General features: G+C 43.4%; 1 protein-coding gene across 1 annotated transcript in view; it reads right to left on the bottom strand.

Annotated features, from left to right (window-relative positions):
• Positions 1–12,102, bottom strand: part of LOC133375421 (metalloproteinase inhibitor 2-like) — a 36,096-nt gene extending 23,994 nt beyond the window's left edge. Inside the window, exon 1 of the mRNA XM_061606996.1 lies at positions 11,503–12,102. Within this exon, the coding sequence (XP_061462980.1) occupies positions 11,503–11,632 (130 nt within the window). The 5' untranslated portion in view covers positions 11,633–12,102. The remainder of the gene's footprint in view (positions 1–11,502) is intronic.
• Between the last annotated feature and the right edge of the window lie 1,184 nt (positions 12,103–13,286).

The raw sequence follows: 13,286 nt of genomic DNA, 5'->3' as shown, positions 1-13,286 counted from the left end.
GCAGACTGTTTTTACACCGAGCTCTGGGGAGGTTGCCTGGCTGGTCTAGCCTACGAAGAAGGGACTCTCCAGGGGGTGGGGCCAGAGGAGAAAGACAGACAGAAACCGAGTTTGGACTTAGCCATGAAAGGAGAAGAGGAGACTATGACCTGGTGAGGAGGCTGGTTGGCAGCCTTGTTTTAAGAGCTGCTGCAGTTGCCACAGCCAAACAGCGCAGAGGCGCAACTGGGCAGGAGTGTGGATGCCCCCGTGCTGAGGCAAACAGAGCAAGGCAACTGGCCGCCACAATTCCCTCTTAAGTTATATTATCATATTTTAGTTTATCGGTGAGATATTTCTAAATTGTATTTACCCTTTTCAGCTTGTTCAGAATGTCAGCTCAACTAGCAAAGAAACAAAAACATTATTAATTTTACTTCTTCTGAATTACTAGTTATTAATAATATGTAATTCCTAAGGCTGTCCCATTTTAAACAATTCAAAGAGTTATTGGTGCCTAAACAAACTTCTTTAAGAATCCTTTCAAGCATTTTGTTCTCTTTCTCCATAAAAAAATTGTAAAATACAAATATAATAATAATAAATGAAAATCTGCTGCTCAAAATTACCATGGGCATGCAAGAGAATATTTTAGAATATTATCGCCAATTTGGGCACACACTCTCAAAAAGGTTCGCCACCCCTGCCCCAGAGAGTAATCTAATTTAGCATGTCTATTTTATTTATTTATTTATTGCATTTGTATACCGCTCCATAGACGAAGCTCTCTGGGCGGTTTACGACAATTAAAAACATTAAAAACAAATAAACAAATTTAAAACACATTTTTAAAAAGCAATTTAAAAACACATGCTATAACATATGAAATAAATAGATGAATAACTAAATCCACTCGGCCATTAAACTTTCACTGATCATCTTTACTGCCTGCTGGGGACATAACTTTGCTTTCCTTTTGCGGATGGAACCTGGGTAGAGCCAGTGGTGGTGTAATGGTTAGAGTGTTCAAATCCCTACTCAGCCATGAAACTCTCACTGGGTGAGCTCAGGCCACCCAGTATTCAGAGGTGGTTGACCACTGCCTTCCTCTAAGCCGACGGCACCCAGTATTCCCAGGCAGTCTCCCATCGAAGTACTAACCAGTAATAATAATAATAATAATAATAATAATAATAATAATATCCCACCCTTTCTCCCAGATGGAGCCCAGGGCAGGAAACACTAAAAAATCTTAAAAACAAAAGACTTTGAAACTTATTAAAACAAAACATCTTTAAAACGTATTAAAACATATTTAAAAACATATTTGCAAAAGGAAAAGCTTAAAAAACATCTTAAAAAGCAATTCCAACACAGACACAGACTGGGATAAGGTCTCTACTTAAAAGGCTTGTTGAAAGAGGAAGGTCTTCAGTAGGCGCCGAAAAGACAACGGAGATGGCGCCTGTCTAATATTTAAGTGGAGGGAATTCCAAAGGGTTGGTGCCACAGCACTAACGCTAAAGACTTTAAAATTGCCAAGCATGCCTAATATGTATTTGCAATTTACATGCATTCATGTAAATTACTAATGAACTTACAAAATGGGGAAAAAATTAACAGAAAAGTGGAAGTGAAAAAATTTCCACCTCACATACTTACTTTCTGCTAATCCTACGCACTGTCTTTCCGCAACCAGATCCTGCACTCTGTCTTTCCCCAGTTCTCCACATAGGGCCAAATTATATGTTACATTAAATGCATAGTTTAGCATTACATTATTCTTTTTAAAACTTGTAATAGTAGCCATGGGTATTTGGATTGCAGTGAGTTAAAACAACAACAACACTATTTCCCCTCTGTGCCACGATCGCAGCAGAATTACCACCCTGAAAGGAAACTGCCAATAGAAACTTTCCTCCCATGCCAAAAAGCAGCGGGGGGGGGTCATTTTTGTTGGGATCACCACTTTGGCAGGGAAAATGGGTTAAAACAACTGTGGTAGGGAAAATGCAGAAAAAAGATGCTAACATGGGGAAACGCTGGTTTGGAAAGGGAAGGAGCCTTACGTTCCCTCTGCCAATTACTTTGTATATTAGGAAATCTATTCTAAGAGGAAAGGTGGAAAGCCAGTGTGGTATAGCAGCTCAGAGATATAGACAAGGCCTCAGGAGGCTTAGGTTCAAACCCCTACTCAGACATGAAGTTTACTGGGTAACCTTGGACCAGTCATACTCTCCCAGTCTAACCTACTTCATAGGGTTGTTGTGCGGATAAAAGAGTAGGCATATACACTGCCTTGAGCTTTCTGGAAAAAAGTAAATCTAAGTAATAGTAATAGTAGCACAGAAGTCAATATAAATGGAGCTATATTGGGCATGGCCTTGTTACAGCTCTGCCAAGAGCAGATGAAGGCAAAAACGAAGAACTAGCTTGAGCCAATGAAACTAGCCAATGGCCTTCACTCTCTTCATCCCAATTACCAACAAGGTCCTGTAATATACAGACCTGCTCACGTTTGGGAGAAGTGTGTGAGTCACCCAGGAGATCAGTAACTTGAAATTAATCACAGTGGGCTTCTTGTGACCAAAGTATTTTAAAATCTGAGGCTGTAACCGAAGGTTAAACCACATCTGAGGGAGCACTTGAAAGGACATCAGGTATTAAAAAAAAATAATAATAAGAGGTGCAAGGAGTCATTTTTATCAGGACCGCACCATGTAGGAGGGGAGATTTTTCTCCTAAGGCTAATAGCAAGGGTGGGGGGACAGAGAGAGAGAGAGAGAGTGAGATTTGTTAGGCTCATGGCTGTGGAGGGAAGGGTTAAAACTCCCCTCACGGAACACTACAGATCTGATGAAGATCTGATGAAAAGTAGGGAGGGGGGCATTATTAAACATTTTTAAATCCCTGACATGATTCCAAGTGACCCATTTAGCATCCCTTGGCCTTGTTCAGTACAAGTCCTATGCTGATGATCTCACATGACAGGCAGCTGAGCAGAGGGAGGAATGCTCTGTGGCAGTCATAGGAGCCAGAAGAATGATATAATCATCACCTGTGCATTGCTGTACAAAGTTGCTGCTGCAGATCCTAGACATGGAGTGGAACCTAATGTGGGTGGGGTGATCACACCACCCTAGGCCGCCATGAACTGGTGCCATGGCCAATGACATGAAAGCAATGGCAAAAAATAAAAATAGTACAATACAGCATGCTGCTTTCCAACAGATTCTGCTACAAGATAATGGAATGCCAGCAGAGTAAACAGACATCTGTTGCTTCTCCAAGGGTTGTGTCAGCCAAAAGGGCTTCCCAAGAATTGAAAAGAGCACAAATGCATCTCTGTCTCCCTCTGCATACTGGTGTGTGACTGCCTGCACACAAGGGAGAGGCAAAAGAACATAAGCAGAGCCCTGCTGGGTGTGACGATCCATCTTGCCCAGCTTTCTTTTTTCAAAAGCGGCCAACCAGATGCCTCTGGGAAGCTCACAAGCTGGGCATGAAGGCAGTGCCCTTCCCCTACTTTCTGTTTCCAGCTGCTGAACAGGGGGTCTCCATTTAGCTATGGCTAATAGCTATTGATAGAGCTATAATCCATTAACTTGTTTAAACTTTTTTTATATGAGCCAGTTCCCATGCGTAAAAGCGTGAGTGAACATGTAATCCTAACCCAACGGGTTCACAATCATTTGATACTAGCAAAGTGACCCCAAGGCCACCCTGGGCTCCTTGGGAGGAAGGTTGGGAAATAAATTTAAAACATAGTAATAGCAATAATAAGGCAAAACAGATTCCCCACAGGAGTGAGACTTTGATGATTGCTCTGACTTTTTCCAAATACTGCTTCTTGCCAGCCCATGTTTCCCATCAGATAATTCGCAGCAACTTCTTTTACTTTTATTCACACAGTCAACACCCTTTAACCAATGAACCATTCTGGGAAGCTCATTACGGGCAACATGTACCTATGAAAGTATGGATACTGTGAGAAAGGGATAGGGGCCCCCTGCCAGAAAGCACGCCCTGTGGGAATGGTGTCTGGGCTGTGAAGAGTAGAAGAAAATCTAGGCTCATCCAATCTTCCCTTTATCTATGAACTTTCTAAAGCCAGCACCATTGCGGTCCAGAAAGCAACATGCTACCAGTCTTCCCACTGATGACAGGAAAAAGCTCTTCTCATCCTCGTCCGCAGGATGGAGAAATTTACACACATACAGGAAAAAAACCCAGCAAGGCTTCAAAATGATCCAGGAAGTCACTTCTCCATAAGGTGCTTTCTGGTTCATTCTGAAGCTGTAGAAATGATTGTTGCCCAAGATAAAATAACTAAGAAATCCAAGATAGGGCAGCTGTGACTGGGCAGTAGTGTGTCCACCCAAAAGCAAAAGGTAGTAACAAAGACAGAATTCATGCTCTCTCACACACAGATTTAATATCATGCACACACAAAAAGGTTTTTCTTGAGTATGTGAACATTTTTTTAAAAAATCCTGCTAATGCACATGCAAATAAAATCCAGTGTATTATTTATTTAAAAATATTCATAATACACCCTTCATCCGAAAGTCCCAGGATGGCAATACGTAAACTTCAAAATCAAACAAATATAAAACGAACAATAGGATAAAGCAACCAAAATTAAAAATAAAAAAAATTAAAAGTCAGCAACAGCAATCAGGGCTTACAAATTCCGAATACATCTCACCTTTCCCCAAAAGGTTAAGCAAAGAGCGAACAAAAAGCAGTGTAGTAGTGAGGCACACCTCAGAGGAAAGGCAGTTCCAAAGGCATGGGGCCACTATGGAGAAAGCCCTACCACAGGCCCCAACACCATTAACCTCATTAGCTGTGGGAACCACTAGAAGGTTTCCCTTGCAGATATTAAAGTTAGGAGAGGTTGGTATGGGAAGAGGCATTCTCTCAAATATTTGAGGCCTAGTTCATTTAGGACCTTAAATGCCAACATAAGCACCTTAAATCAAGCCTGGAAGATGACAGGCAACCAGTGCAACTGTATCAGAAATGGTGTTACACGTGAATATCCAGAAGCACTCTGGCCGCCGCATTTTGCACCAACTGCAAAATAATATCCATATTGCAAGGAGATATGGTTGAGGAAGTATAGGTTACATCAGCCCTACAAAGTAGCTCAGTGTTGCTCTACTAATATTGGAGAGCAAGTGGGGAGGAGAGCAGTGTATGACCACCCTGCAGCGTAGTCCAGTGTCTTGATATGTTGGGTTCTTTTTAGAGAAATGTAGTTGCAGAGCTGTTAAGGTGACTGTGACAGCAACGTAGGAGTGGGGAGGGATTAATTGCTTTCTGATTAATTACTTTCCCACCCAGGGTGGAAAAGGGGGGAATTACTCGGGGTGAGTTCTGCTTAAATTTGTATATTCATGTCAAAGATTCAAATCCTTTTGGGTCAAAAAAGAAAAAAGGATGGCTTTTTTATCTGATCTAATAACATTGCTGTCTAGCCTTTCCCAATCGTTTGGTTCCCAGGGGTTGCTGAACTACAACTCCTATCAGTCCCAGTCAGCATGGCCAATGGTCAGGAATTATGGGAACTGTAGTCCAGCACCATTTGGAAACCCAAAGTTTAGGGAAAGGCTGTGTGTAGTCATTAAAAATAAATAACCACAGCACATGCTCTTAGAACGCAGTTTGTTTTTTAACAATTTAATCTTGAATTTATCCAAGCATGGGCACCTGAATCTTGGTTGCTATCAGTCATAATTCACTCTTAACCCACCCCCAGACATCTGAAATACCATGCCTGTTCTTGCAGTGAATTATTATAGCCAGCATGGATTTTTCACATTCCGCAATGTTAAATTGAAAATATCCCCCATGCCATTCTGATGCTTCCCATAAGCACATTTCAAAACAAAACCTTACAAAACTTATAGTCCTGAACTCAGAAATGCTTGCTTAACAACCCTCTAAGTTTTCATGGTGATACACAAAATAGTCAGAGAGAACTGAGAGTTCAAAGTGTAAAACATGAGAAAAAAATCCATACCACTATTGGACTTTTTTCTGTCAGTGGTCTCATAATTTGTTGAAATTAATTAAAAATCACCCACATTCAGAGTACCTGTAATCCTATTACCTTGCCCCATACACTGACCTTCATTTACTGCAGTTTAAAAGCTAAAAAAATGCCTGGCGGATTTTTAATTAATTTAAGAAATTTTACATTGAAGTCTATCATAACATTGGGGATGCTCAGTAAGAACCAACTGTCAGTGTTCTAAAAGCCAGACTCACAGCTTTTTCATTTGGCTAATCAGGGGGCCACATCCAGGCCAGGCCTTTATTTCACTTTAGAGTTTAGACAGTCATGGCTTCCCCCAAATAATCCTGCAGTTTGTGAAAAGTGCTGCGAGTTGTTAGGAGACTCTTATTCCCCTGACAGAGCTCCAGTAGCCAGAGTGGTTTAAAGAGTCTGTCCCTCTTGAGGATTACAGTTCTGTAAGGACAATAGGGCCTAGCAACTCTCAGCATCCTTCACAAACTACATTTCCCAGGATTCTTTGAGGGAAGCCATGAATGTCTAAAGTGAAATAAAGATCTGGTGTGGATGTGGCCAGTGACAGCTTTGGTCTAAATTTGGGTGGGAGACTACACGTGCCTGCTGTAGAATGAAAAGATGGGGGAAACCCTAAAAAACAACGATACTGTTCACAATGTTTTCCTTTGGAGAGGAAAGGGGCTTTCCATCTGCCCAGTGCCTTTGGTGCCATGGCAAAAAGGTAGTATATGTGTAGTTGAATGAATGAATGAATAAATAAATAAAAGAAGCAATAAAGATATAATTAGAAATCAGTATGAATATTTAAATGTGGACATGTCATGGACCACCTGAATGAAACCCGCTGAGCCCTGGACCATAATCTGGGAACGCTTGCTTTAGCCTATTTCCTCATATTTCTGTATCTATCTCTCCTCAAACAATATTTCCTGCTGTGGCTCGCATATTCCTATCTGGCTCCAAATTGATTCATTTTCCTCTATGGCACCTATCAGGGCATCAAGAAAGACTCCCACTGACCTCTGGGTCTAGTCTTGGGGAACTTTTATGAATTTTGGGGTAGGGGAAAACAATGGAGAATCATGAGACTTCTTGGAGGGTTCCATGAATACATAATATAATAAAAGGTCTAAAAGTTCCTTCACACAGGAAGACGACAGACACTATAGCAAGATGTCTCTTTACATAGCTGTAACCATTTCACAGCTTGGATCCCTTCTGGTAAAACTGAACACTTGGAAATAGCGATTTAAATGCATGTTAGAAATCATACTTTATTTTCTATTTTCAGAATAACTAATGCGGCTTCTCTCCCATCTTGACATTTATTTCTACTAGACTACTGACATTCCTCTACAGACTTTGTGCTTGTTTACTGTAAGTAGTAATATGTTTCGGCATATAGCCAAAGGCCTTTGTCAAGTTCATATCCATTCATACCACAGATTAATAATATACAAAATAAAATGCACTTTGGCAGCATACATAAAACTCTGTCATAACTATAAACTACACTTTGGTGTGCCGTCCAAGGGATACTAAACAGAAATAAACAGTTTAAACTGTGTAGTCCAATTCCAGACTGTAAAGTGCATGGAGCTCAGGGCATCATTGCTGCTAGCCTTATAGAAATTGAGCCATGACCGAAGGCCATCACCCAGAAGATGTCACTTGTTGCTAAAGGGGGCTCTACTCAATACCCGTTTGAGTACAAACTTGCTAAAGAAGGCACTGTTGAGTGAGGGGTCCAGGCCAGGGTTAATTTGATTTAAATCATTATTTAAATCACTTCTCTGAAGGACTCAATTTTAATGATTTAAATCACAGTTTAAATCACAGTTTAAATCACTAGTGGGGAAGATTTCATTTAATCATCAGTTTTTAGAAGTACATTGCTGTTTTTTATAACCTTATATTAATACAATACATATTCAGAGATGTGGGTTTCATTAGAAAGTAGGTACACACTAAGCAATTACTATGAACTGTTTTCAGATTAATTTTCATCAAAAATGGGATGATAATTTGGTCATTTTAGTACTAAAGCAGAATGAACTTGTGAAGTCATTCAGGAGATGAACCAGCTCCAACTCTTCAATTAATCGTGATATTTTTGTCATGATATGCCAGAATCACCATCATCACACAGGCTTTTAAATTGTACTAATATGATTGTTTATTCTTCTGGTTTGTTTTCTTCTTCAATAACCAACGACATTAACAAAACATGCACATGGATTTTTGAATGGTTAACTATTTCAGCTTTTAGATAAATGTAAAGTTCTTTTAAAAAATTAGGCAATTTCAACCGTCAACATGAAAAATTTAAAATACTCAGTGGTACAGTTAACCCAGTCTTCTTCTTCACCTTTCTCTTCCTTGTTCATTGCCTGAAAAAGAAATCCAAGCTTTCCTGCTTTTTCAGTTCCCAATTTATTTATTTATTAAATCATTGATTTTCATCAGCCCTGGGTGGTTAAAGGAGCTCTCACTAGATTCCCACATGAAAGGTTTTATATGCAGAAAGTACCTGTTCCAGAGACTATACAAATGACTGATTCTCATATCTCAGAAATGTCTACTCCCATGAAAGGAAGAGATTCTGGAAAAGCAAAGTGAAACCGCAGACAGTGGCTGCTGACAGCAACCGCTCAGTTCCTGGACACATTACAAAATCAAGGAAAGCAGCCTGGGGCACACCAAGAGTCTGGAACTTCTAATGGGCAAAATCACTGCAGCGGAGAGGCTGCCTTGCCAAAGTATTTCCAGATTCCACCTCTAGAGCAAGATCTGGAAGCTGGGGCCAGGGCTGTTTAATATGTCAAAATTTAATAAGAGGATTATTCACAGGGGTAAATGGAATTTGAGGCCCAGCCCTACCAGGCCCAGAACTTCAGTAGCTTCCAAGTTGAGCAAACTGGGAAGGGACAACAACAACACCTACCAATAAAGAGCAACCGGTAAATGACCCAACACAAGAGTGCCTAGTTAATTAGAAGGGCAAGGTAGCCTCTCTCTTTCGCTCTCTCTCTCTCTCTGTCAATTCAGCTGTTTGTTATTTGCCAAGTGCAAATGACACATAGTGACATCACAAAAAGGAATGATCAAGCCGTCCTCTTCAGCATTTAGCTGAGCCGGCAGATGAAGGCCTTGATTGAATCAAGATGGAAACACGCTATTTTTCTCACAAGGGCCCCAGCAATGCTGGGCAGGAGGCCATGGTGCAGACTTCTCTCCAATCACACTGAAAGCCAGTAACCCATGATGCACTGCTCTGGCTGGAAGGATTAGTCTCCAAAATCCTGTACTCTCCAAAGCTAGTGAGGTAGCAGGTGGAACAGAAAGCACAGTGCAGCCTTCTCAACTCAGGCCAACCAGAGATCTGTAGTCACACTGAGATCAGGGTTGGGTAACCAAGGGGGTCTCTCCTCTCAGTTCTAGAAAGGAAAACCACTGATTTGCACTAGTTAATTTCTAAAAAGACAAGTCCTGGAAGTTCAAGACTACTTCTCACAAACCACACCCACTAACCTGGAAATCTTGTTCTCTAATCCCAGATGTTGGAGAGCCTTATGTGGTTATTATTACTTTGTGTGTTCCAGGGCTACACACCCTCACATTGAAAACAGGTTCAGACTGTGAGTTTGGCGAAGCCTGTCTCATATTCAGCCTTGACAGACTGGACCAGGTGATCAGACACCAAAGGTTCTGATGGCAGCAACAGAGTGCCCCTATTTCTTGTTCTCATGATAAAATTAAGGATTCAAAAGCTGAGCCTACCTGCATGAGTGCTAAAAGAGGCATTCCCATCTCTGCCTCTTGGGCAGACACAGGTCACATCCATACCATACATTTAAAGCATAAAGAATCCTGGGAACTGTAATTTACCCATGACAGAGCTACAATTCCCACCCCCTTAGCAAACTACAGTTCACAGAATTAGGGGAGGGGAATAATGTGCTTTAAATATATGGGTGGTTTCTGCATGGAGCTCATAAGTAGCCATCAGCAAGGAGGTAATTTAATGTGACTTTCTGCCTCTCAAACATTGCTACACTTTTTGTTTCCTGGGGCATCAATAAACCAATGAAGAGCCCTAGGCATGCATAGATAGACAGATAAATAGATATTATACCCAGGGGCCTTGTTTATTAAGCAACCTGAGGCTCTAGCTTGATTACTGCACAGGAAGGAAATGCCAGTTGGTGATGGGGCAAACAAACGCCCACAAGCATACTGTTTTCCTGGAGGGATGCCCAGGGCACCTAGAAGTAGGAAGCTGAGGTGTATTACAGAGAACCAAAAGCAACTGAAAACAAGTGTGAACACAGCAAAAATGACAACAAGAACCAAGCTTCTCCTAAGGCTTCCCCTGAACCAGAAGCAGAAGATATTTACATATATGGAAACTACCCAACCACGCTTCCTCAGGCCCTGCAGCCTCCCTGGCAGTGCCATCACAGGCAGGCTCCATAGCCTCATAGCCTTCGACGCCTCTCCATCTGTCTCCCTGGCTTCCTTCACAGTTGCCCATCTCCTTGGAGGCTGTCGGCGCAGAAATACCGAAAACGGCATTTTGAGGTTTCTACCAATCACAGGGAATTACCCTGGGACCCGCCCCCCCAAAAAAGCCCAGTCATAAAAGTAAATCTGCCCCTTGAATTCAAGTCAGAGAAAAGGGAACTTTGTACACATGCTTATTTAAACTTATAACTGTCAGCATGCTAATGTTCTATACTTGCATTGCCAACTGATTTACGGAGAGGAAAGTCTGCGGCTCCCCCTCCCACCATTCCTGCTAGCAACGGGTTTTCCCCTAAAAGGTGCATATATTTAAATCGGTTAACCTAGCATATAGGAATGGACACTCGTCCCGCCCTTCGATGTCACAGTCAACTCAGCGAAGGTAGCCCAACGTTTTCCGTTTGCCTTTGTGAAGTTTTCATTTCCTGGTTGCTTCCCTTTCCGTTCCCACCAACCCTTGGCAGCCCACATCTTGCAGGCAGAAAGCCATGGCCAGAAAAGAGGAATGCGAGTCCGTGGTTGTCTTTGTGCTTCCAAACGAATTCCTGTGGATCGGGTCAGAGCGAGCGTGCTGGGGCGGGGGAAGGAGGCAAATACCAGCGGAGAACGCGACGTTTCGGTGTGTGCGTGCGTGTGTTTTAAACCGATGGGGAAGAATCGGCCGGCAGAATAACAATCTAGTCAAACCCGGGGCATTAAGAAACCCTCGTTAACAAAAGCAACTGCGAGCCAAGGCCAGGGGCAGGAGGGAATCAACCGCCTCGCTCCCTTCCGCGCGCAAACCGCGGCTCTTTTCTTGCAGGATAAAGGGGTGGGGTTGTTTTGGCTGCTAACAAGTGAGTTTGCAGCGGGAGAAAAGGCAGTTCCGGGTAGAAAAAGAAATACGGGGTTGGATCACGCCACGAAAGAAGCCACTAGGGGAGCCGCAGAGAAGGGGAGGGTGGCAGTCCTTTTCTTACCTACATCTGCATTGCAAAACGCTTGTTGCGGATGCACTGGGGAGCAACTGCAGGCGTCGGCGAGGCGGTCCATCCTTCCCAGGAGCAACACGGCCAGCGAGGCCAGAAGGCTCGGGAGCGTAGCGCTCATCTTGCACACCAAAAGAGAGAGAGAGAGAGAGAGACAGGGAGGGAGGTAGGGAAGGATGGCGGGTGGGTGAGATTTCACTGCTCCTGCCGCCTCATTCAGACGCGCGCGCGCGCGCGCCCGCTCAGTCGATCTTCTGAGCTCTACGTTTGCGGCGATCCCGGTAGGGCTTCTTGCGCTTCAAGAACAGGAGGCAGTCCCGAAAGTTTGGCTTGCGCTCGGCCTTCTCACTGGGGCCTGGCAAAGGATCCCGCCGCTGAAAGAAGAGGAAGCCTCGCAGATCGTAGCTGCTCTGCTGCCGCCGCTGCCTTCTATGGAGGTGTTTTCTTCTTCTGGCTTCGGCTAAGCTTGGCTTTTTAATGGGCTCTGGGGATTGGCTGCCCCTCCTCTCCGTGGCACTGGGCCAGAGCGGGCGGCTTGCCTGCTCCTGTCAGAGCTCTTGTTCTGTTCTCTCTTCCTTCCCCTCCGGGTCCGGCTTGGGTCTTTTCTGCAGATCTGAGCGGGCTTTCTTTAAGAACATAAGAACATAAGAAGAGCCTGCTGGATCAGGCCAGTGGCCCATCTAGTTCAGCATCCTGTTCTCACAGTGGCCAACCAGGTGCCTGCGGGAAGCCCGCAAGCAGGACCCGAGTGCAAGAACACTCTCCCCTCCTGAGGCTTCCGGCAACTGGTTTTCAGAAGCATGCTGCCTCTGACTAGGGTGGCAGAGCACAGCCATCATGGCTAGTAGCCATTGATAGCCCTGTCCTCCATGAATTTGTCTAATCTTCTTTTAAAGCCGTCCAAGCTGGTGGCCATTACTGCATCTTGTGGGAGCAAATTCCATAGTTTAACTATGCGCTGAGTAAAGAAGTACTTCCTTTTGTCTGTCCTGAATCTTCCAACATTCAGCTTCTTTGAATGTCCACGAGTTCTAGTATTATGAGACAGGGAGAAGAACTTTTCTCTATCCACTTTCTCAATGCCATGCATAATTTTATACACTTCTATCATGTCTCCTCTGACCCGCCTTTTCTCTAAACTAAAAAGCCCCAAATGCTGCAACCTTTCCTCGTAAGGGAGTCGCTCCATCCCCTTGATCATTCTGGTTGCCCTCTTCTGAACCTTTTCCAACTCTATAATATCCTTTTTGAGATGAGGCGACCAGAACTGTACACAGTATTCCAAATGCGGCCGCACCATAGATTTATACAATAGCATTATGATATCAGCTGTTTTATTTTCAATACCTTTCCTATTATCGCTAGCATGGAATTTGCCTTTTTCACAGCTGCCGCACACTGGGTCGACATTTTCATTGTGCTGTCCACTACAACCCTGAGGTCTCTCTCCTGGTCGGTCACCGCCAGTTCAGACCCCATGAGCGTATATGTGAAATTAAGATTTTTTGCTCCAATATGCCAATCTTTGACAGCTCTCTCGCCTCTCAGTCTGGAGCTCTCCGGTTAAGAGGATGCCGCTCCAGTGGGTCCGTGCAGCGCCAAGCATGCGTGGAGTTCAAGAATTTAAAAAATGAATAGCAGCTAGTAGGGCTGCAGAAGTGTGACTAAAAGGCGTTACCATGCGTTAGCGCCCCGCTACAGAATCAGTCAGAGCTCTTTGCCCACTCACGGATTTCCTCTTCCTTATTCGTATCTCCCCACAAAAATCTATGAAC

This window comes from Rhineura floridana, unplaced genomic scaffold (genome assembly GCF_030035675.1).
Source record: "Rhineura floridana isolate rRhiFlo1 unplaced genomic scaffold, rRhiFlo1.hap2 scaffold_45, whole genome shotgun sequence".
Classification (NCBI taxonomy): domain Eukaryota; kingdom Metazoa; phylum Chordata; class Lepidosauria; order Squamata; family Rhineuridae; genus Rhineura; species Rhineura floridana.
This window is presented reverse-complemented; position numbering and strand designations above follow the sequence as displayed.